A 23,929-nucleotide genomic window follows, 5' to 3' on the forward strand; every position below is an offset into this window, starting at 1 on the left:
CACTTTTTGACTCTGATCTCCAGCATTTGCAGTCCTCACTTTCTCTACTTCCCAATATATCACCATTTAAACAATACACCTCATTTCTGCTTTGTTTTTCACAGCAAAGACTATAACTTCACACTATGATATTGCACTTGCCATGTGTTTGAGGCACAGACCTGGACTAGCTTTTCCCGAGTCTGTCCTCTTTCTGGATTCACTCCTTTTCTTTTCAGTTGCTGCAAGTCAACAATTGGATCCCAGCATGAAAATAAAAGAAATAGAAAAGGGAGTGAGAGAAGAGAGTGCTGTTGGACAGAGGAAGGAAATTACAGTCTTGGATGAATCTCAGTCTTCATTCAGAGAGAGAGGAGCAACAGCAGTTTCAGAAGTTCATGGGTCAAGATTAGAAAAGCACAGCAGGTCAGGCAGCATCCGAGGAGCAGGAAAATCGATGTCTCGGATTCAGACAATAGGGCTGCTCTCAATGGCAGGAGGACCAGACTCCTTCCGGAGTTCCAGTGCTCCTCATTGGTCCGGCCTCTAATAGTCTTCTTCATATTACAGGGCAACCAGAACTGTACTCAGTACTCCAGAAAAATGGCCTCACCAACATCCTGTACAACCTCAATGTAGAACAAAGAAAATTTACAACCCAGGAACAGGCCCGACAGCCCTCCAAGTCTAAGCTGATCCAAATCCCCTGTCTAAACCTAATCGCCCAATTCCTGAATCTGTATCCCTCAGTTCTCCAACGACACATGCATCTGTCCAGGTGCACTTTAAATGAATCTACCGTCACTGCCTCTACTGGTAATGTGTTCCAGGCACCTATCACCCTCTGAGTAACGTACTTTCTGTGTGCATCTCCAACATGATGTCCCAACCCCTGTACTCAGCAAGTGAACAATGAAGGCAAGTGTGCTGAACACCTTCTTCACTCCCCTATTTACCAGTGATGTAGTTTTCAAGAACAATGAACCTGAACACCACCAGGTCTCTGTTCTACAACACGACCCAAGGCCCTACCATTACCTGTTGAAGTCTTGCTGCCCTCTATTTTAGCAAAATGCAAACCCTCACTTATATCCATACCTCTCTCAGACATATGCATACACCACCCCCTCAAAACTCTCACCCTCTCGCAGGCTCATACTCCATCACAATCACACTTTATCAAGCAGGCACTCATGCAAATACATACTCTCCTATGCGCAGTCTTACACACAAACTCTCACACACACTTCTCTGATGAAGGGCCTTTCCCCGAAACGTCGATTTTCCTGCTCCTCGGACACTGCCTGACTTGCTGCAGCACCACATTCTCGATCCTAAACCTATTACCCTCTAGTTCTGGACTGCCCCATCCAAAGGAAAATACCATGTCTATTTATCCTATCCATGCCCCTCATGATGATATAAAAGTGTGTAAGGTCACTCCTCAGACTCTGGCAAGCTATGGAAAACAGTTGCAACCAGAACTTCTGTCTTTCCTCACCAAGACACATACCTGAGGTCGTAAAGTCTGCTCCCTCTCTGGATTCACTCCAGTTGCTACAAGTGAGCCTGTTCCGTCATTCATTAAGATCATGGCTGATCTATCCATTGTCTCATCTCCTCCTCCCTGCACGGTCACAAGCAACCCCTTAATTCCCCAATCAGGCCAAATCCCACCTAACTGTGTCTTGAATATACTTAATGAAGTTGCCTCTATTGCTTCCTTGGCCAGAGTATTCCACAGATTTTCATGAATGGCTTTTGCCTGAAACATCGATTTTCCTGCTCTCCGGATGCTGCCTAACCTGCTGTGCTTTTCCAGCACCACTCTAATCTAGACTATTCCATACATTCACGACCCTCTAGGAAAAGCAGTTCCTCCTCATCTCGGTCTAAAAGCTACTTCCTCTAACCTTGAGGCCTCGTCTCACCGACCAGCAGAAATGACCGGATAGGGTAGGGCTTCATCCCCACAGTGCAATGACATTGGGAAGATGTTTCCATTGGTAGGAGAGACTAGGACCAGAGGACATAGCTTTAAGACTAAAGGGAAGACCTTTAGGAACAGAGATAAGCGATGTCTCCTTTTCTACCGACAGTGAGGAGCATGGACAATGTGTTGGTGACACCAGCGAGCAGGAGCAGACACAATATGCTCTGTGGCGATGCTGGTGTTATTGACAGATGTTAAGTGTTCAAATGCCAAGAGAAGAAATATGGGGTCGAGCCACATTTTTTCCCCCTCCCCCCATGAGACTCAACATTTTATAGCTTTAGCATTTTGTCTGGTTGCTCAACTTTTTTTTTAAGTGTCTTTTCCCCAGAATAGGGGTGAGGTTCACAACAAGAGGGCATAGGTTTAGGGTGAGAGCAGAAAGATATAAAAGGTACCAAAGGGGCAACTTTTCCATGCAGAGGGTGGTGCACGTATGGAATGAGCTGCGAGAGGAAGTAGTGGAGGCTGGTATAATCACAGCATTTGAAAGGCATCTGGATGGGAATATGAATAGGAAGGGTTTAGTTGGATATGAACCAAGTGCTGACAAATGGGACTAGATTAATTTAGGATATCTAGTTGGCATAGACAGGTTGGACCGAATGGGTCTGTTTCCGTGCTGTACATCTCTATGACTCTAAATATTAAAAAGTATATTTTCCAAATAACAAACTATCTCCATGTTAACAAGGCTTTGTGCATCACATACTTTACTAACCATTCTCAACAGGTCCTGCCCCTTCAGTGAGGGGTAAACAGCACAAGGATTAAACAAACAGTGAGGGGGAAACAGCACAAGGATTAAACAAACAGTGAGGGGGAAACAGCACAAGCGCCAGTAAAAGCAGATGGAAAGTGAGTGTAAAATGTCACTATGACAGGACAGGCCCCACATTCCTTCCCCTCCATTCCCCCACAACCTGCCTCACCTTTCACCTCCCGGGCCCAGTACCTTCCAGGTGGCCCCATAGTTGACGCAGGGGCCGCCCCACGACCAGTAGAACTCCACCACCCAGGCGGCCGACGAGTTCCCAAGCAGGCCCTTAACCCCATCCGCCTCCAGAATGCTCACCGGCTCCTGCCTGCTGTACAGCCGGCCGGTGTGGCCGTGACACAGCAGCTGCGCCAGGAAGGCGGCGGTGCCCAGTGACGGGTGTCTGCCCCGGGCCGCACGGCGCCATTTTCCTAACGGCCGCCCTCCCGCCGCTTCCCCGCTCGAGCGACTTCTCCTCCCAACCGCCTTCGCCCCCACGTGACGTCTGCACGGGGATGGGCGGGGCCGGGGGAGCCTCACCGTCACCAAGCAACAGCCACCTCGCGCTACAACTGCTCATTCACAAAAACAAACTCTCCTGTCTCGCTCTGCAGCTGCAGGGGGGACACTGCCACGTTTCCAGGAGCCCTGTCTACATTGGGAAAGCTCACGGCTCAATTTAAACAGATATTCCGACATCTAACGGAACGGCGTCATATCTAAAGGGGGCAATCTGCATTTTAAAAGGGACGTGGACATTTTAACGGGTATTTCTGCAAATAAAGAGGTTTAAATAGACGAGATTACAGTTCAAAGGGATGTGGGCACATTCAAAGGGATATCTTAATATGTAAAGTGACGCAGTTATATCTAAATGAATCTACATTTCGAAGAGATGTTGCCCTATTTATAAGTAGAGACAATAGGTGTGAATTCTGTCTGTGTCCCAATGTTGAGTCAGACTGACATTTTTCTTAGAAAAGCTCTGCATTTAAATTACATTCTTGAGAAGGTAAGTTATAGATTAGGGTGTAGGTTAGGGAGAATTGGCCGTGCTAAGTTACCGATAGTGACCAGGGATGAACAGGTTAGGGTGGCTTGGTCATGGGAAATACGCAGTAAGGGGTTGGGTATGGTTGGGGTACTGTTCAGAGGGCCAGAGAGGAATAGATGGGCTGAATGGTCTGCTTCCACATTGTCGGAATTCGATGACCCTCCCCACCAAAGGAGCATTTTATCTGCATCTATCCTGTCAAGCCCCTTTCAGAATTCTACTGGTTTCAATAAAGGTATACAGCACAGAAACAGACACTTCGGTCCAATTCGTCAATGCCGACCAGGATTCCAAACTAAACCAGTCCCACTTGCCTGCATTTGGCCCATATCCCTCTAAACCTTTCTATTCATGTACCCATCCAAATGCTTTTTCAATGTTGTCACTGTACCTGCAGCTACCACATCCTCAGCAAGTTAATTCCACATGCAAATCACCCTCTTTCAAACTTTTGCCCCTCCGGTTCCTTTTAAATCTCTCTCCTCACATTAAAACAAAATGGCCCCTAGTTTTGAGCACGCCGATGCTAAGCAAGAGCCCTTTGTTATTCACCTTACCTCCAATCCTCATGATTTTATCAATCTCAATGAGGTCACCCCCCCCAACGTCCTGTGCTCCAGTGAATAAAGACCTAGCCTCTCCTTCTAACTCAAACCCTCCAGTCCTAACAACATCCTGGTAAATCTTTATTAAACTCTCTCTAATAGTATTCTTCCTATTACAGGGCCAACAGAACTGTACTGAGTACTCTGAAAGTGGCCTCACCAACATCCTGTACAACCTCAACATGATGTCCCAACCCCGATACTCAATGGTGTGAACAATGAAGGCAATGTTGCGAAATGCCACCTTAACCACCCTGTCTAGCAGTGGTGCAACTTCCAAAGAACTATGTACCTGAACACCCCCCCCCCCCCCCCCATGTCTGCCTGTTCTATAGCACGACTCATGGCCCGACCATCATTTGTACAACCCCTTGCTTTTATTTGGCCTCTCTCTCACACACATACTCTATCTCTCAGACAGACAGATACACACCCCTCAACACTCTATCACACTCACAGGCTCATACTCCATAACACACTCACTTTCCCAAGCATGTTTACACACACACACGCACAAACTCACATGCACACAGATACACACACACTACTCTTTGGGGTGAAATTGTATTGGCAGAATTATATTTGCAGATACATTCAATTTTGTTCAAAAAGCACACAATCTGCAGGCAGTCAATGCATCTAATGTTTTACAAATTCCGACTTTGGAAACAGAACCTGTCTGATTCAAGATTAGAATACCAACAGACTCAAATCTCACACCTTTAATTCATTGTCTGAGCGGAGATGTCTTTTTTAAATAAAATCTTCAGTCATCTCAAGAACATTGTTACATATTAATGAACCAAAGCCCGCACCCATTCTAAGAGATGAAGACTATCTAAGTTTGTTCAATATATTCTATCAGTTGCATGACACTGATCTTTTGATATAAGTTCTGTGTCTTATGATGCTGTTCCATGAGGCTTATGTGTTGATGAAGCAAGATGGAACAGATGAGGCGATGGAGAATTACAAATCACGTAGGAAGGATTTAAAGAGAGAGTTAAGAAGAGCAAAGGGAGGACACGAGCAGTCTTTAGCAAATAGAATAAAGGAGAACGCTCAAGCTTTCTATAGATATGTGAGGAATAAAAGGATGATTAGGGTAGGAATAGGGCCAGTCAAAGACAGAAGTGAGAAGTTGAGCATGGACCCTGTAGAGTTCGGAGAGGTGCTAAATGAACATTTCTTATCGGAGTTCACTCAGGAAAAGAATGAGGTACGAGATATTAGACTCGAAAGGATCGAGGTTAGTTACACACAGGTGTTATCAATTTGAGAAGGAGTGAAAGTAGACAAGTCCCCTGGGCTGGATGGGATTTATCCGAGGATTCTCTGGGAAGCTAGGGAGGAGATAGCAGAGCCTCTGGCTTTGATATTTGAGTCATCATTGTCTACGGGTTTAGTACCCGAGGACTGGAGGATTGCAAATATTGTGCCCTTGAAGTAGGACAGCAGAGATGACCCAGATAATTATAGACCAGTGAGCCTTACTTCTATTGTAAAGGATTATTAGATGATTTTAAAATCATCTAATAAGCAACAATTTGATTTCAAATAGTCAACATGGTTTCGTCGAGGGCAGGTCGCGTCTCACAAACCTCATTGAGTTCTTTGAGAAGGTGACCAAGCATGTAGATGAGGGTAGGACAGTTGATATGGTATACTTGGACTTCAGTAAAGCCTTTGAAAAGGTTCCACATGGGAGGCTGATGGAGAAAATGCAGGGGCATTGAATTGAGGGTGATCTAGCAGTTTGGATTAGAAACTGGAAGAAGGCAGCGAGTGGTGGTTGATGGAAAATATTCAGTCTGGAGTCCGATTACTAGTTTCGGGACCACTACTGTTAGTCATTTTTATAACTGACTTAGATACAGGCATAGGTGGATGGATTAGTAAATTTGCAGACGACACTAAAGTCGGTGGAGTACTGGACAGTTTGGAAGAATGTTACAGGTTGCAGGGGGAAATTTGGATAAACTGCAGAATTGGGCTGAGAGGTGGCAAATGGAGTTCAATGCAGCTAAATGTGAGGTGATGCACTTTGGGAAGAATAACAGGATGGCAGAGTACTTGGTCAATGTAAAGATTCTTGGTAGTGTGGATGTGCAGAGGGATCTTGGAGTCCATGTGCGTAGATCCCTGACAGTTGCCACCCAGGTGGATAGTGCCGTGAAGAAGGCATACGGTGTGTTAGGTTTCATTGGTAGAGGGATCGAGTTCCGGAACCGCAATATCATGCTGCAACAATACAAAACGCTGGTGCAGCCACACTTGGAATATTGTGTACAGTTCTGGTCACCCAATTACAGAAAGGATGTGGAAGCATTGGAAAAGCAGAGGAGATTTACCAGGATGTTGCCTGGTCTGGAGGGAAGGTGTTATGAGGAAAGGCTGAGAGACTTGGGCCTTTTCTCATTGGAAAGAAGGCGGCTCAGGGGGGGATTTGATAGAGACATACAAGATGATCAGAGGATTAGATAGGGTAGACAGAGAAAGACTTTTTCCTAGGATGATCACGTCAGCGTGTACGAGAGGACATAACTACAAATTGAGGGGGGATAGCTTTAAGACAGATGTCAGAGGCAAGTTCTTTATGCAGAGAGTGGTAAGGGAGCGGAATGCCCTACCCGCTAAGGTAGTCAACTCAGCCACATTAGGGAGATTTAAACAATCCTTACACAAGTGCATGGATGATTTTGGGATAGTATCAGGGAACGAGCTGAGAATAGTTCACAGGTCGACGCAACATCGAGGGCCGAAGGGCCTGTTCTGCACTGGATTGTTCTATGTCCTAAACTTAGTGCAGGAGGCTGAAAGAAATGAGCAGCTTTAAAACAAAAACCTCTTGGAGCTCAAAGCTTTCAATGAGAGTCTGAGCCCGGTGGTAAGTTCAGGTAACCTTTATTGCAACCCAACTTTGTTACAGCTTCAGATCCCCCCAGCAAAAAAGCAGAGAAAAAAGTAGTTGCTTTTTGAACAGCTCAAGGTCAAAGTGCACGCACCACACCTCCCCTTGTCCCACCCCCCTCACTGTCTTTACTATTGGCCAGCAGCAAGTTGTCCCTTTGTAATTGGATCCTTGGTAAAGCCGTGACCTGGAGAAAGTATTGCCTCACTCAGCAATTTCAACCCATACCTTGTCTCCAAGTAAGTTTCTCCCCACTCCTTTGCCAGGAAGGGGCAGTGTAGAGTCAACCAGACTGCTGGAGTCACGTGTAGGCCAGACCGGGTAAAGGATGCAGCTGGAACGACTGAGTGAATCCTTTCCCACAATGGCGGTTCCCTTCCCTAACAAGGGAGAGAGTGAATCAGATGGGGGCTTTCTCCCCCGCACCACCCCCTCCCTGAAACACTCTCATCGTTAGATTCCGAACTCCACATTTCTGACCGAATACCAATTCTGCCATCTGTCGTGGGGGGATTCAAACCCGGAGTCCCTGGAACTGGGTTGATGGTCCAATCGATAATAGCACTCGGCTGTCAATCCCTCAATCCCCCTGCGATGGCACGTGAACTCGCTGGTGGCTCCGCAGGTGGGAGGAGCGGATGAAGCCATTCCCGCACTGAGAGCAGATGAAGGGCCTCTCCCCCGTGTGGATCCGCTGGTGGGTCAGCAGGTTGGAGGAATCGCTAAAGGCCTTCCCACACTCAGGGCAGCTGAAGGGTCTCTCCCCGGTGTGGATCCGCTGGTGGCTCCGCAGGTTGGAGGAGCAGGTGAAGCCCTTCCCACACTGAGAGCAGGTGAACGGCCTCTCCCCCATGTGGACACGCTGGTGGGCCAACAGGGTAGAGGAATTGCTGAAGGCCTTCCCGCACTCGAGGCAGCTGAAGGGCCTCTCCCCTGTGTGGACACGCTGGTGCCTCAGCAGGGCGGAGGAGCAGGTGAAGCCCTTCCCACAATGAGAGCAGGTGAACGGCCTCTCCCCCGTGTGGACACGCTGGTGGGTCAGCAGGGAGGATACGTGGGTAAAGGCCTTCCCGCACTCGGGGCAACTAAAGGGCCTCTCCCCGGTGTGGACACGCCTGTGGCTCCGCAGGGCAGAGACGTGGGTAAAGGCCTTCCCACACTCAGGGCAGCTGAAGGGCCTTTCCCCTGTGTGGATCCGCTGGTGGCTCAGCAGGGTGGAAGAATACCTGAAGGCCTTCCCACAATCTGGGCAGCTGAAGGGCCTCTCCCCCGTGTGGTCCTGCTGGTGGGCCAATAGGTGGGAGTAATGTCTGAAGGCCTTCCTGCAGTCGGTGCAAGGGAATGGCCTCTCCCCGGTGTGACTGCGCCGATGAGTCTCCAGGGCAGACGGGAAAAGGAAGCCTTTCCCACAGTCGCCACACTTCCACGGTTTCTCCACGGGGTGGGATTCCTCAGGTTTCTCCATGGCCACAGCTTCAGCTGCACACAAACACGTGAGGAGACCCTCCCTGCTGTGAAATCCCCTTTCCAGGCCGTATAACTGTTTCAGGCTCCACACACAGTGCGCTGCAACAGTTGGGTCTCTCGTCCAGTCCCACTGATGCTGAAAATGTCCTCAAACAGGAACCAAAAAGCATTGATCCCTCTCACAGAAATCACAGTCAAAAATAGTTGCGGTCCCGATGGATTGAATGACTGTCAGACATTGACATCAAAGTAAAGACTGCAGACGCTGGACAGTCAGTCGAAAAGCACAGCAGGTCAGCATCCGGGGAGCAGGAGAGTCAATGTTTCGGGTGTAAGCCCTTCATTCATTGATTTTGAAACTTCAGTCTTCAGATTTTCAAATACTCTGCAAAAAGGGATTACAAAAGGGATCATCAGTACAGGGGAGAAATTCAGAACAAGCAATTCTACTTTCTGTGGAATATTCTTTTGTTATTCCACAAAATTGAAAGCACCATCCCACTCTCTCTCCCCCTCTGTTCTCACTCCGCTCTAACTAATTCCCCTGAAGGTGCTGATTCAGGATCTTACAGGGGCAGAAAAAGCAAAAGCATCAAGACTGAAATCTCTCTGAATTTTGGATACCTCCACCTGAAAGTTAATATCTTTCACAACACTGGGATCCTGCGGAGAGTGAGCAGGTCTGATTTTGGGAAGCAAAAAAAAAGTGTGTCAATTCAGGGTGAACCTGCAATGCAGCTTCTTGAGGAAGGACCAGATACAAAATGGTTAATGACTCCAGGAAGGTGGGAGCAAAATGAGACATTAACACCGACACACTTCAGTCAAACTCTTCTCCTGCTTCCAGTCAGGAAAAAGAGAGAACTGCAGATGCTGGAGATCAGAGCTGAAAATGTGTTGCTGGAAAAGCGCAGAAGGGCTCATGCCCGAAACGTCGATTCTCCTGCTCCTTGGATGCTGCCTGACCTGCTGCGCTTTTCCAACAACACATTTTCAGCTGCTTCCAGTCAGAGCAAAACATGCTCTGAAAGTCCAGCCTTCACAACCACACTTCTGTGTTCACTGAAGACAATTAGAGTTACACAGCACAGAAACAGACCCATGGCCCAATCTGTCCGAGTTGGCTATCTGGTCAGCAAGGACGAGTTGGACCGAAGGGTCTGTTTCTGTGCTGTACATCTCTGTGACTCCAGTCACATTTGCCATCACTTGGCCCTGACCCATCTGAACCCTTCATATTCAGATGCCCGTCCAGGAGCCTTTTAACTTGTCATCGTACCAGCACCCACCACTTTCTCTGGCAGCTCACGCCATCGCTCAAGCGACTCCACGTTGAAAGCGTCAGGTCTGGTGCACCAGATGACATCAGGATAATCTTAGATCATTCCAGATCGCATCGATACTCAAGTCAGTGGCTTTCCCGATCAGGATGTTGTACGTGGTCAAACAGGTTAGTGGGTAGGCGATCCCCCACATCTTAGTTCAAGTATCTCTACGAGAACTCCCTTACTGGAGGGTCCCTTGGAGACACTTCAACTGGACTTCATTGAGTTGGAGAAATGTGTTGAGTTATTATAAATATGTTTTGCTTATTGTTGATGTCTTTCCTAAGTGGATTGAAGCCTACCCTCCTCCTAACACTACTGCTGAGACTGTGGCGAAGATTTTGTTTAAGGAAATAATTCCCGCTTCAGTATACCTGCGTGCATTAGCTCGGACAATGGACCACACTTTGTAGGTAATATTAACGGAGAACTCTGTTCCCAGCTTTGTATTTGTCGGTAACTGCATGGTGCTTATCCTCAGGCGGCCGGCCTTGTTGAATGTTTTAACTAGACTCAAACCTAAACTTGCCAAATTAATGGCCAAGTCTGGCCTCTCCTGGTTATGCTAATCCCTGTGGCCTTATTCCAGATGCGATCCATGTCTGCAGGCAAGATGCTACTGTCTCCAGGTGAGAGTCTCTCTGGTCACCCCCTCCGTACCCCTTGGAATGATTCAGCTCCCTTCTCAGTCCACTTCCAGCACATGACCGAAGCAATGATTGGTTATGTTCTTGCTCTAACTAGTGTTATGCGTGCCTTTCACTCCCAGGAGCGTGTGGCCTACAGCAATGTTCCCTCCCTTTCAGCCTTGTCACAGGTAGAGCCTGGTTCGTTGGTGCTCATCAAGAACTGGACTGGCAAAGGTCTCCAACCTCGTTGGAATGGCCGCTTCCAGGTTTTACCTCCCACCCCTACGGCGGTCACAGTCGCTGGGCGCTCAGCTTGGGTCCAACTGCACCGTTGTAAATTGATTGACCGCATCAATCAAAAAGGGGGGGGGGGGGGGGGGGGGGGGGCGAAGAGGAGGAGAGAATCCTGGAATCCCAACAAAAGGAGTGGACCCTGTCCAGTTGGGTTTTTGAATTTTGCTGTTGTTCTAATGTTAATCTTATTACAGATACTTGAACTAAGAGGAGGGACATGTGGGGGATCGCTATCTCCTCACCTTTCTGATCACGTACAACATCCTGATGGGGAACGCCACTAAGCATCGATGTGATCAGGAATGATCAGAGATTATCCACCACCCATGCTGAGGAGATGTCATCCATTGCACCGGACCAGACGCCTTTGACATGTGGAACGTGATGAAGATTGATTATTGCAATGGATTCTTACATCAGAAAGACCAGATGGTCCACCTGGACAGTAGAAATCATATCGTAACCGAACCTGTTTATTTGATTTTACCTGCAGACGCAAGCCTAGTGAGGATAAAAGTGATCCATTCTGTTATTATGGTAAATATTTTAAGGCCGCCCAGGAACACCATCCCTTTTTGTCGGACGGACCGACTCGAGAAAAGAGAAGCCTGATAGGCGAAACTCTTCAATCCACAAACAACTTATGTATACAGGCCCACAGAACGCTCTTCACCCCAGAGGCAGTAGTATGTTACTCCTCTCTATCGGGAGATGACTTACTTGCCCCGTCCCCAGTCCCCGATTCCATTCTATTCATCAGACTCCCTACTGCCGACCCTCCGCAGAGAAATACAGTATCACTTTCCAACACCATATGAGCCTCCTGCTACCTGTTTGCTGACATCTTTTCACTCTACTGCATGGTCATATGAGAATTGCTTTAATGGAACCGGCTATGGGTGTGCAATTGTTCATGTTCCACATAACATCACCTGCCTACTTGAGACCTGTCACGCCCACTCGTGTAAGACAAAAGGAGCCTTATACCTCCTGCACATGTACAAAGATGGCTTGCGTTCCACCGGCTGGGGAACAACAGGCCTTATGCATCATAAGTAACTATACCCATCTCCATGTACACACCCAGAACGGAACTCTTCCCTTGCGCATTTATAGGTCTTTTCTCATTTCAGAATGTGATACTGTCACCATGACCAAGAGTGAGCATAATGGGAACAGAATTCTGAGGACCATTGTCTACCAGATGTACAGCACAGAAATAGTCCCTTCGGTCCAACTCATCCATGCCGATCAGATATCCTCAATCACTAGTCCCATTTGACAGCACTTGGCCCATATCCCTCTAAACACTTTCTATTCATATACCCAGCGAGATGCCTTTCAAAAGGCATCCACCACTTCCTCTGGCAGCTCATTCCTTACATGCACCGCCCTCTGAATACAAGAGTAGTCCCTTAGGGCCCTTTAAATCTCCCCCCAACCCTAAACCTATTACCCTCTAGTTCTCGACTCCCCCATTCCAGGGAAACACCTTGTCTATTTATCCTATCCATGCCACTCATGATTTTATAGAAATCTGTAGGGTCACCCCTCAGCCTCTGGTACTCAAGGGAAAACAGCTCCATCCTGATCAGCTCAAACCCTGACAACATCCTTGCCAATCTTTTCTTAACCCTTTCAAGTTTCACAACATCCATGACTCTATGACATCCTTCCTAAAGCAGAGAGACCAGTACGGCACACAGTATTCCAAATGTGGCCTAACCAATGTCCTGTACAGCTGCAACATAATCTCCCAAATCCTGTACTCAGACGATTGGGAAAGTTTTCAAAGCCCACAAAAGACAACCGGAAAAACATTGAGGTATCAACACCCGGCGGGAGTGGAGAAGGCAAAGGAAGCCAAAAGTGCTGGAGCCAAGGCAGAGGAAGAACAGAGGATGCACAGCCGGCTTGAAGCTGCATTTACTGTACTTTTACCTGTTGCATTTACTTGTGGAAATCGGGTGCATTTTGAAAAGGAAAACAGAAAAGATATCTACTCCTCCCAATCTCTGTCCTCCTCACCTGGTAACTAACTCCCATACCTGAGTTGACAGGGTCTGCTCCCGCCCTGGATTCACTCCCGTTGCTACAAGTGAACAGATTTTCCCGCCCCAGGATTAGCCCAGACGGAGGGATTTTCATTCATTCAGTGTCACTTCCGCGTTGTGACGTCATGAAAGTAGCGGATGGGCGGGGCCAAGCCGCGCGCACGCACTGCGCCTGCGCTGTCCTGCGCCGTTTGCAAATATCCCTTCGCTTCAGAGAATCCCCACAGTGTGGGAGCAGGCCGCTCGGCCCAACGAGTCCACACCGACCCCCTGAAGGGGAACCCACCCAGACCCATTGCCCTACCGCTCTACATTACCCTGACAAATACACCTAACCTGCACATCCCTGGGCACTATGGCCAATCCCAATCAAGGCCAGTGAGCAATGTAGTGATGTGGGAAATGAACATCACAGAATGATGGAGACAAGGAGAGTAAATGTACCAGCAATTAAAACTGGATTGCAAAGATCATAAAAATGTAAACCGAAAACAGTGTGTCTGCATGTGTGCTGCACTGTTACAAAAGTGAATGAATTGACTGCACACATTGAAGAGAATAATTATGATCTGAGACTCCCTACAGAGACATGGCTTCAGGACGACAAGGATTGAATCTTGAATATCGAGGGGGTAGTCAAACGGGAAGCTAGGTGAAGGTAGAGGGTTGGCATTGCTAATGAAAACACTGATCACAGTAATCCGGTGTCAGGTCGGATTTCAGGTCTTGGTTTCTCTGTCCTCTGTTGATCTCCTGTTCCCACAGAGTAAGATGTTGGTCTGTTCTCAGCTCTGCTGAAGTTTTGATTCTCCAACACCCCACCCCCCCACCCCTTTACACCTTCCAGAACAATACAACATTCAGTCAATCGAACCCCAATCCACTATCTCCCAGCCTGACAACCGACCAGACACAGTCGTACCAGGGAATCAAACAAGAAAAGTGAAACAAAAAAATAGAAATAAATAGGTGCTGATGCTTAATGTTTGTCAATGGGAAGTACACCAGAAATAGGGGTCTCCCAGGATTCTGATAGTGCCCTATTTGAGGAATTCTCTTTGCTTTATATCTAACTATTAGTACCCAGCTATGACTTACAACAATAGTTATGCCAACAGAAATAAAGCATCTGTTACCAAATAGACAGAGATACACAGCACAGAAATAAACTTTTTAGCTGTAAGCACACACAAGTCCATGGGGGTGAATTTGCATTTGCAGAATTATATTTTCAAATAAATTCTATTTTGCTCAAAAATACACAATCTACAAGCTGTCAGAACATGTTGTATTTTATAAATTCCTACTTTAGAAACAGAACTAGTCAGATTCAAGGTGGGGATAAAGACAGACTCTGACTTTTAATGCATTGTCTGAGCTGAGATTGGATTAGATTCCCTACAGTACGGAAACAGGCCCTTTGGCCCAACAGGTCCATACCAACCCTTCAAAGAGTAACCCACCAGGCCCCATTCCCCATATTTACCCCTGACCAATGCATGTAACACACTGGGCAATTTAAGCATGGCCAATTCACCTAACCTGCATATTTTTGGATTGTGGGAGGAAACCGGAGCACCTGGAGAAATCTCATGCAGACACGGGGAGAATGTGCAAACTCCACACAGACTGTGGCCAGTGGCTGGAATTGAACCTGGGTCCCAAGCGCTGTGAGGCAAAATTAAGAACCACTGAGCCACCATGCCACCCAGATGTTGTTACCTTTTGTGATAAAACCTTATGTTATCGAGATTTACATATGAATGATAGTTGCAACCCACTGTACAAGATGAGAGGTGTAACAATCCAGGTTTGTTCAATATATCATTTCAGTGGCAGGACACTTTAATCTTCTTCCATAAATTGTGTGCCTTATGATCTTGTACTCCACAACCACCTGATGATGGAGCAGTGCTCCGAAAGCTAGTACTTCTTGGTGTTGTGTGATGTTTAACTTTGTCCAGGTTCGGGTGGATTGATCATGCTAAATTACCCAGTGTTCAGTGTTGTGCGGATTCGGTTGGATTGGCTGTGCTAAATTACCCATGGTGTCCAGGTAGGGTGCAGGTTAGAGTGGATTCGCTATGTTAAATTACCCATAGTGCCCAGTGATGGGTTAGCTGTGGGAAATAGTTTCACAGTAATAAAAGCAGGAGGAGAAAGTGAGGTCTGCAGATGCCGGAGATCAGAGCCGAAAATGTGTTGCTGGAACAGCGCAGCAGGTCAGGCAGCATCCAGGAATCAGGAGAATCGACGTTTCGGGCATAATCCCTTCTTCAGGAATAAAAGCAGGAGTCAGCCATTTTGCCCAGCTAGCCTGCCCCGTTCTTCATTGCGATCATGGCCGATCTATCCATCGTCTCAGCTCCTCCTAGAAGCATTGCCCCAACTACCCTTAATTCCCCAACCATGCAAAAACCCATTTTGAACATATTTAATGAAGAGAATTCCATAGATTCACTACACTCCAGGAAAAGCAGTAGTCCTCACTTTCTCCTCCTCATCTCTGTCCTAAATCTACTCCCCCTAGTCTTGAGGCCTGGTCTCACCCACCAGCAGAAGTGACTGGATAGGGTTCGGCTTCATCCCCACAGTGCAATGAATTCCCATTTTTCACCAAAATCGCAGATGTACTCCCTTTACTCAGTCGCTGTCTCACAAATGCAAGATTTCATTGTAACTTCTTCTGCTCCCAGACAGGACAAAACATCTTTGAAAGCTGCTCTGAAAGTCCAGTCTTCACAACCACACTTCTGCTTTCGCCAAAGACGATTAGTGTCATACAGCACTGACACAAACCCTTTGGTCCAATTCATCTGATCAGATATCCAAAACTAATCTAGTCTCATTTGTCTGCATGTAGCCTATATCCCTCTGAACCCTTCCTATTTATATTCCCATCCAGATGCTTTTTAAAATGTTGTAATTGTACCAGCCACCACCACTCCCTCTGGCAGCTCATTCCATACATGCACCACTCTCTGCGTGAAGTTGCCCCTCAGGTCCCTTTGAAATCATTCCCCTCTCACCTCAAACATATGGCCTCGAGCTTTGGACTCCCTTACCCTGGGCAAAAGACCTTGGGTCTTCACCATATCCATGCCTCTTACAAACATCTATAAGGTCACCCCTCAGACTCTGATCCTTCAGGTGAGGATCGAAAATTTGAATTTAGGTTATTGTCAGACGCAACAAGTATATGTAGATTTTTACTAACCACAAAATGGCTTTTCAATTTAAAATAATAGAACAAAATGGCCGAGAATAATGATCGAACTCTGAACTTGTCCTGCTGTTTTGCAGAATTAAGCTAAAATCCAAAGATAAGAGGACAATGGAGTTTGTTTAAAATGAACACTGACACATTAATTGACCAATTGAACTAACCTTGAGCTGCTACCATGCATGATGATTTACGTAATTAAGACTCCTTTCTCAGGAAATATCATTGGATTAACCTGCTGTGAATCATGTCACCTTATTATATTCGATTGATATTTTCTTGAAATTAAGGCTGTACTGTCTCAAAAAAACTTAAATAAATAACGTGTAATTTTCAAATGTAATTGCACAACTTCACCATGGAACACAGAAGCTTTAACCGCTGTGTTGCTGGACAGAATTGTGCCTTATTAAACTGATAGCCTTGCTTTGTACAGACGCATTCCATTGATTCTTTAGACCGATCTCGAACCAAAAGGCCCCTTAAGAGGGGTCTAGATCTTCACTCTGGATAAGTTAGCCTGGCCAATTAACCCTAACCTGCACATTCCTGGGCACCACAGGTAATTTAGCATGACCAATCTGTTCCTGGACACGATGTGTAATTTAGCACAGCCAATTCACCTGCACCTCCCTGGTCACAGTGAGCACTTTAGCATGGTCAATCCACCCTAACCTGTACAAAGTTAAAAAAAAATCACACACAACCAGGTTATCGTCCAACAGGTTTATTTGGAAGGACCAGCATTTGGAGTGCTGCTCCTTCATCAGGTGATTGTGGAGAATAACATCATAAGGCACAGAATTTATAGAAAAACATTAGTGTCCTGCCACTGAAATAATATATTGAACAAACTTGGATCGTTAAGCCTTTCAGAGTGGTCTGCAGGTATCATTAATATATAAATCCCAGAACTTCCTGAAAGACACTTTATTGAAATAGCTTAAGGTTTTATAACAAAAGGTATCATCTCAGCTCAGACCATGCATTAAAGGTGTGAGATCAGAGTCTGTCTGTATCCCAATCTGGAATCAGACTGGTTCTATTTCCAAAGCAGGAATTTATAAAATATTACCTGGATTGACTGCCTGCATGAACTGCCGAGTCTCACCCATGAGCTGAAATAACTGGATAGGGTTGAGCTTCACCCCACAGTGCAAAGAATTCCCATTTTCCACCAAAATCCCAGATGTACTCCCTTACTCAGTTGCTCTCTCACAAATGCAAGACTTCATTGTATTCTTCTGCTCCCAGTAAGGGCAAAACACTGGGCGCCTCCTAGCAGAGCGCTTTAAGGAACATCTCTGGGACACCCGCACCAATCAACCACACTGCCCCGTGGCCCAACATTTCAACTCCCCCTCCCACTCTGCCGAGGACATGGAGGTCCTGGGCCTCCTTCACCGCCGGTCCCTCACCACCAGACGCCTGGAGGAAGAACGCCTCATCTTCCTCCTCGGAAGATTTCAACCCCAGGGCATCAATGTGGACTTCAACAGTTTCCTCATTTCCCCTTCCCCCACCTCACCCTAGTTCCAAACTTCCAGCTCAGCACCGTCTCCATGACTTGTCCGGACTTGTCCTACCTGCCTATCTCCTTTTCCACCTATCCACTCCACCCTCTCCTCCCTGACCTATCACCTTCATCCCCTCCCCCACTCACCTATTGTACTCTATGCTACTTTCTCCCCACCCCCACCCACCTCTAGCTTATCTCTCCACGCTTCAGGCTCTCTGCCTTTATTCCTGAAGGGCTTTTGCCCAAAACGTTGATTTCGCTGCTCCTTGGATGCTGCCTGAACTGCTGTGCTCTTCCAGCACCACTAATCCAGAATCTGGTTTCCAGCATCTGTAGTCATTGTTTTTACATCTTTGAAAGCTGCTCAGAATGTCCCGTCTTCACAGCCACACTTCTGCTTTCACAGCATGGAAACAGACTTTACGGCCCAACTTGTCTGTGCCGACCACATATCTGAAATTAATCTAGTCCCGTTTGCCAGCACGTGACCCACACAACTCCAAACCATCCCGTTTCATGTACCCAGCCAGATGCATTTTAAACATAATGGTACCAGCCTCCTCCAACTCTTCTAGCAGTTCGTTTCATACGTGCACAACCGTCTATGTGAAAAAGTTGTCCTTCACGTCCCTTTTAAATCATTCCCCTCTCACCTCAAACGCCCTCCAGCTTTGGACTCCCCTAATCTGGGGAAATTCCTGATGAAGGGCTTTGCCCGAAACGTCGATTTTCATGCTCCTCGGATGCTGCCTGACCTGCTGTGCTTTTCCAGTACCATTCTGATCTAAACTCTGGTTTCCAGCATCTGCAGTCCTCACTTTTGCCTAGGTCGAACCCTCTACCTGTCTACACCTATGCCCACTTCACCACCTAGCACACCCTTTATCTGCATCGCCCCCTACACTCATCCCCAATCCTGAAAAAGGGTTACACTGGAAACATTGACTTCTCCACCCCCTGGCTTGCTGTGTTCTTCCAGCCTCCCTCTTGTCTATTTTGCCAATTAAGACACAGACCTGGAGCACCGTTTCCAGAGTCTGTCCCCACCCCAACACACTCCCTTTCCTTTTAGTTGCTGCAAGTCAACAACTGAACCCAAAATGAAAATTAAATGGAAAAGATGGCAAGAGAAGAGAGCGCCGTACTCACAAATAATGGATAGAGGAATTTGCAGTCTAGGATAAAGCTCAATCTTCATTCAGACACGAACAGCAGCTTCGGAACCTCATTGTCCAACTTCCGCATTCAGACAACGGGGTGACTCTGATTGGCAGGAGGACCAACGTCCTTCCGGTCCTCCAGGACAATCAAAAAAAGGTCGCGCGCTTTTTTTAACGCAGAGTGACGAGCATGCCCACTAGTTTGCTGACACCGACAAACATGCGCAATGTGTTGCTGACACCGACAAACATGCGCAATGTGTTGCTGACACCGACAAACATGCGCAGTATGCTCTTTGGGATGTTGGTGTTTCTGACAGATTTTAAGTGTCCAAATGCCAACAGGGGGCCACAATTTTTTTTCCCCTGTGTTTCGACATTTTATTGCTTCCGCATTTTGTCTGACTCCTCAACATTTGTATGTCTTTTCCCCTTGTTGGGAGAGAGTGTGCCCCAGTGAGGTGTCTGTGGGAAGGAACTGTAAACAGATACACAGATGGAGAAACATTACACTATTCGCAGTAGGTGGTGACTGTACACGTTTCCTGAGTATGATCACACTTTCACTTGTTCATCAGAAACGGAGCTAAAATGATACCAGAACTGCGGAGAAGCTGTGGAAATGTGGGGAATGGGGGAAGGGATTCCATTCCCTGTCGGCACTGGAGATTCATCAAGGTGGTAAAAACAATGACTGCAGATGCTGGAAACCAGATTCTGGATCAGTGGTGCTGGAAGAGCACAGCAGTTCCGGGGAAACGGAAGTCTTGGAGGATGTGGAGGGCATGGGTGGTGTCTCGAACATATGTGGGGAGTTCCTGGATTAGAGGGGATAGGACAGTGTCGAGGTAGGTAGAGATAAGTTCAGTGGGGCAGGAGCATGCTGAGACAATGGGTCGGCCAGGGTGGTCAGGCTTGTGGATTTTGGGAAGGAGGTAGAACCGGGCAGTGCGGGGTTCCAGGACTATGAGGTTGGAAGCTGTGGGTGGGAGATCTCCTGAGGTGATGGTTGGAAGTTGTGGGTGGGAGACTTCCGTTTCCCCGGCCCCCAACGCCTCATCTTCACCATGGATATCCAATCCCTCTACACCTCCATCCGCCATGACCAGGCCTCCAAGCCCTCTGTTTTTTCCTCTCCAGACATCCCCAACAGTACCCTTCCACTGACACTCTCATTCGTTCGGCCGAACTGGTCCTCACCCTTAACAATTTCTCCTTTGAATCCTCCCACTTCCTCCAGACCAAAGGGGTAGCCATGGGCACACGTATGGGCCCCAGCTATGCCTATCTCTTTGTTGGCTATGTAGAACAGTTGATCTTCCGTAATTACACCGGCACCACTCCCCACCTCTTCATCCGCTACATTGATGACTGCATTGGCGCCAACTCGTGCTCCCGCGGAGAGGTTGAGCAATTCATCAACTTCACCAACACATTCCACCCTGACCTTAAATTTACCTGGACCATCTCTGAGACCTCCCTCCCCTTCCTGGACCTCTCCATCTCCATTAGTGACAACCGACTTGACACTGACATTTTTACAAACCCACCAACTCCCACAGCTACCTGGATTACACCTCTTCCCACCCTATCTCTTGCAAAAATGTCATCCCGTATTCCCAATTCCTCCGCCTCCGCCGTATCTGCTGCCAGGAGGACCAGTTCCACCACAGAACACACCAGATGGCCTCCTTCTTTAGAGACCGCAATTTCCCTTCCCACGTGGTTAAAGATGCCCTCCAACGCATCTCGTCCACATCCCACACCTCTGCCCTCAGACCCCACCCCTCCAACCGTAACAAGGACAGAACGCCCCTGGTGCTCACCTTCCACCCTACAAACCTCCGCAAAAACCAAATCATCCGCCGACATTTCCGCCACCTCCAAAAAGACCCCACCACCAGGGATATATTTCCCTCCCCACCCCTTTCTGCCTTCCGCAAAGACCGTTCCCTCCGTGACTACCTGGTCAGGTCCACGACCCCCTAAGACCCACCTTCCCATCCTGGCACTTTCCCCTACCACCGCAGGAACTGTAAAACCTGTGCCCACACCTCCTCCCTCACCTCTATCCAAGGCCCTAAAGGAGCCTTCCATATCCATCAAAATTTTACCTGCACATCCACTAATAACATTTATTGTATCCGTTGCTCCCGATGCGGTCTCCTCTACATTGGGGAGACTGGGCGCCTCCTAGCAGAGCGCTTTAGGGAACATCTCCGAGACACCCGCACCAATCAACCAAACCACCTCATGGCCCAACATTTCAACTCCCCCTCCCACTCTGCCAAGGACATGGAGGTCTTGGGCCTCCTTCACCGCCACTCCCTCACCGCCAGACGTCTGGAGGAAGAACGCCTCATCTTCCGCCTCGGAACACTTCAACCCCAGGGCATCAATGTAGACTTCAACAGCTTCCTCATTTCCCCTTCCCCCACCTCATCCTAGTTTCAAACTTCCAGTCCCCTTGACTTGTCCGGACTTGTCCGACCTGCCTAGCTCCTTTTTCACCTATCCACTCCACCCTCTCCTCCCTGACCTATCACCTTCATCTCCTCCCCACTGACCTATTGTACTCTATGCTACTCTCTCCCCACCCCCACCCTCCCCTAGTTTATCTCTCCACGCTTCAGGCTCTCTGCCTTTATTCCTGATGAAGGGCATTTGCCCGAAACGTCGATTTTGCTGAAGCTCCTCGGATGCTGCCTGAACTCTTCCAGCACCATTGATCCAAGAAAAGGAGATAGGCAGGTCGGACAAGTCCGGACAAGTCATGGGGACAGTGCTGAGCTGGAAGTTTGAAACTAGGATGAGATTCATCAGCTCAGTCGCAGTGCGGAGAGGCAGTTCTTCAAAACATTATTTCCCAATGACAAAAACAGATTCACGCTGCCTGAACTTATACAAGTGCCCTGTCATCACATCTTTAATCATAGCTTTGAACATTTTCCCTATGGCATATGTTAAGATAAATGGTGTGCAGTTTCCTGTTCTCGGTCTGCCTTTTTGAAGGAAGGAATTTTCCAATCTAAAGAAACCTCCCCTGAAACTAATGACATTTAGAAAATTAAAACCAATGCATTAACTATTTCACTAGCTAGTTTTTCTTTAAGGGTCTAGAATGAAATACTTTAGCCAACTGGGACTTGTGAACTCGTAGTTCCAACAGTTTACTCAGTACGACTTCCCTGGTAATTGTAATTGTCTTCAGTTCCTCCTTCCCTTTCAATTTCTGATTTCCAGCTAGTTCTGGGCTGTTACTTGTGTCCTCTCTACTGAAGACAGATTCAAGCTCTTTTCAATTCATCTATCATCTCTTTATCCTCTGTTATTGAATCCCCAGACTCATTTTCTACAGAACCAACACTTTCTTTTCTTAACTTTTTTTAAGAAAAGCTGATGAAACTTTCCTTCCTGTTTTTATATTTTTGGCTAACTTTCTAACTCTAATTGCTGTGCTCCTGCCTCCATTATTTCTGATGTTTGCCCCAGCTCTTAACTCTCGCATCAATCTGACTGCATATTCTATGGAACTGACCTTGGTTAAGTGTTGCAAAACACACAAGGGCAAATTTTTCATCTCCAGAAAGTCTTAGTACTGAACACGATAACATTCACTTTGAAATATTGTTCATTCAACCTTCACAAGTACACCCTCCAGATTCAAAATCCCACAATGACACCCAGTTCTGTTATGACCTTTAATTTGAAGAGAAATTTGAATATCCAGTGATTAACTAGAAGAACTGTTCTCGAGGTTTTCACATTTTTAAACAAAAACAAATCAACTGGATTAATTTAGCAGAATAGCACGTATGGCTTTAAATTGTAAATCTAGTTTTGTTTTGAGTGACGGAGCAGGTCTATACCAGATAAGGATCGAATACCTGGATTTAGGCTGTTGCCAGGAGCTTTTATTAACCACAAAATAGCATCTCAATATAAAGTAATATAACAACATGGCTTCAGGCTACACATTAACACTGTGTTTAAAATGGCTAAAAGCTGCATTTCTGCATTCCTGAGCCAACGGAATCACAGATTAAGCAAACAATGCCTTCTTCATAGTATGGATCTAATTCAGCTAGATAGGACATTACTGACCATCCTAGCTAACATTGAAGCACAGGTATGAGGAGATAGTGCGTGTGAAACAACATTATTTCCCAGGAAATATGATTGGGTTAACCTGTTGTCCATTATGTAATTTTATTGGATTTACTCTGTAATTAAGACTGTACTGTCTCTTAAGAAACATATGAAAATTGATATTTTATTCCAAGTTAATCACGCAGTTTCTCCAAGGAACACAGAATCTTTTAATAACTGTGTTGCTGGACAAATTTTTGCCCGGCCCTTACAAATTAAAGTGTGAAACCTTGCTGAAGCAAACCATAATCCTAGTGTTCATTTGACCGATCTTGGAACTGAGAGACCCCTCGGGGGGTTGAGATCTTCAACTCTCACTGTGCTTTTGGTGTGACCCATGATTACAGAGACTTGTGGGAACATAGAGGATTTGTAACCCCCACGGGGCAGACGAATAGTAATGATGTTTTGTCCAATCAATCTGGCAGCTATCAAGATGTTCAGCTCATGCTGAGGCAATGGATAGTCTCCAAAGGAATGAGCAGATGGATGCTGCTGCCAAGCAGGCAGCCTGACACCCCAAACTTCTGGTCCCATTGGGTCCCCAGCAAAACCCAGATAGAGACAATATGGGGACAGGTACGCCAGGCCTGGGTATGGGACTGAAATCACAGGGGAGGCCCCCTGCTGAGCAGCACAAACTATGGCCTCAAATAGGGTACTCCCTCGATACTCAAACCGAAATGTGGGTGACCCCTGATGGACTGGTTTGTGTTCCTTCTTTGCTGCTGCCTTTTTCAATTGATTATGTGCATTATTGTACACAATTGGGCAAGGAGGGAATGGTTAATACTGTATTACAAACCTGGT

The 23,929-nt window shown here is 46.9% G+C and overlaps 2 protein-coding genes across 6 annotated transcripts in view; both read right to left on the reverse strand.

Moving 5' to 3' along the window:
* The window catches only part of LOC148143911 (uncharacterized), a 384,436-nt gene that overhangs the window by 11,211 nt on the left and 349,296 nt on the right, over positions 1-23,929 (reverse strand). Inside the window, exon 1 of one of the 5 annotated variants that reach the window (XM_087974539.1) lies at positions 3,048-3,174. The exons of 1 other annotated variant lie outside the window; for it this stretch is intronic. The gene's annotated coding sequence lies outside the window, so the exon portion shown is untranslated. 3 more of the 5 variants (XM_087974535.1, XM_087974538.1, XM_087974536.1) reach the window with 3 other exon arrangements.
* Positions 7,287-9,145, reverse strand: LOC148143912 (uncharacterized). Its single transcript, XM_087974543.1, has one exon. It carries the CDS (start codon positions 8,762-8,764, stop codon positions 7,880-7,882), a length of 885 nt encoding a protein of 294 aa, XP_087830669.1. The 5' UTR covers positions 8,765-9,145; the 3' UTR covers positions 7,287-7,879.

The sequence above is a fragment of the Chiloscyllium plagiosum genome, unplaced genomic scaffold (assembly GCF_037043375.1).
Source record: "Chiloscyllium plagiosum isolate Xiang-an unplaced genomic scaffold, Cpla_swu_hap1 HiC_scaffold_27, whole genome shotgun sequence".
Taxonomy (NCBI): domain Eukaryota; kingdom Metazoa; phylum Chordata; class Chondrichthyes; order Orectolobiformes; family Hemiscylliidae; genus Chiloscyllium; species Chiloscyllium plagiosum.

Bases quoted from the DNA above. Each gene is read 5' to 3' on its own strand.
- LOC148143912 (XM_087974543.1), bottom strand. From the start codon at position 8,764: ATGGAGAAACCTGAGGAATCCCACCCCGTGGAGAAACCGTGGAAGTGT.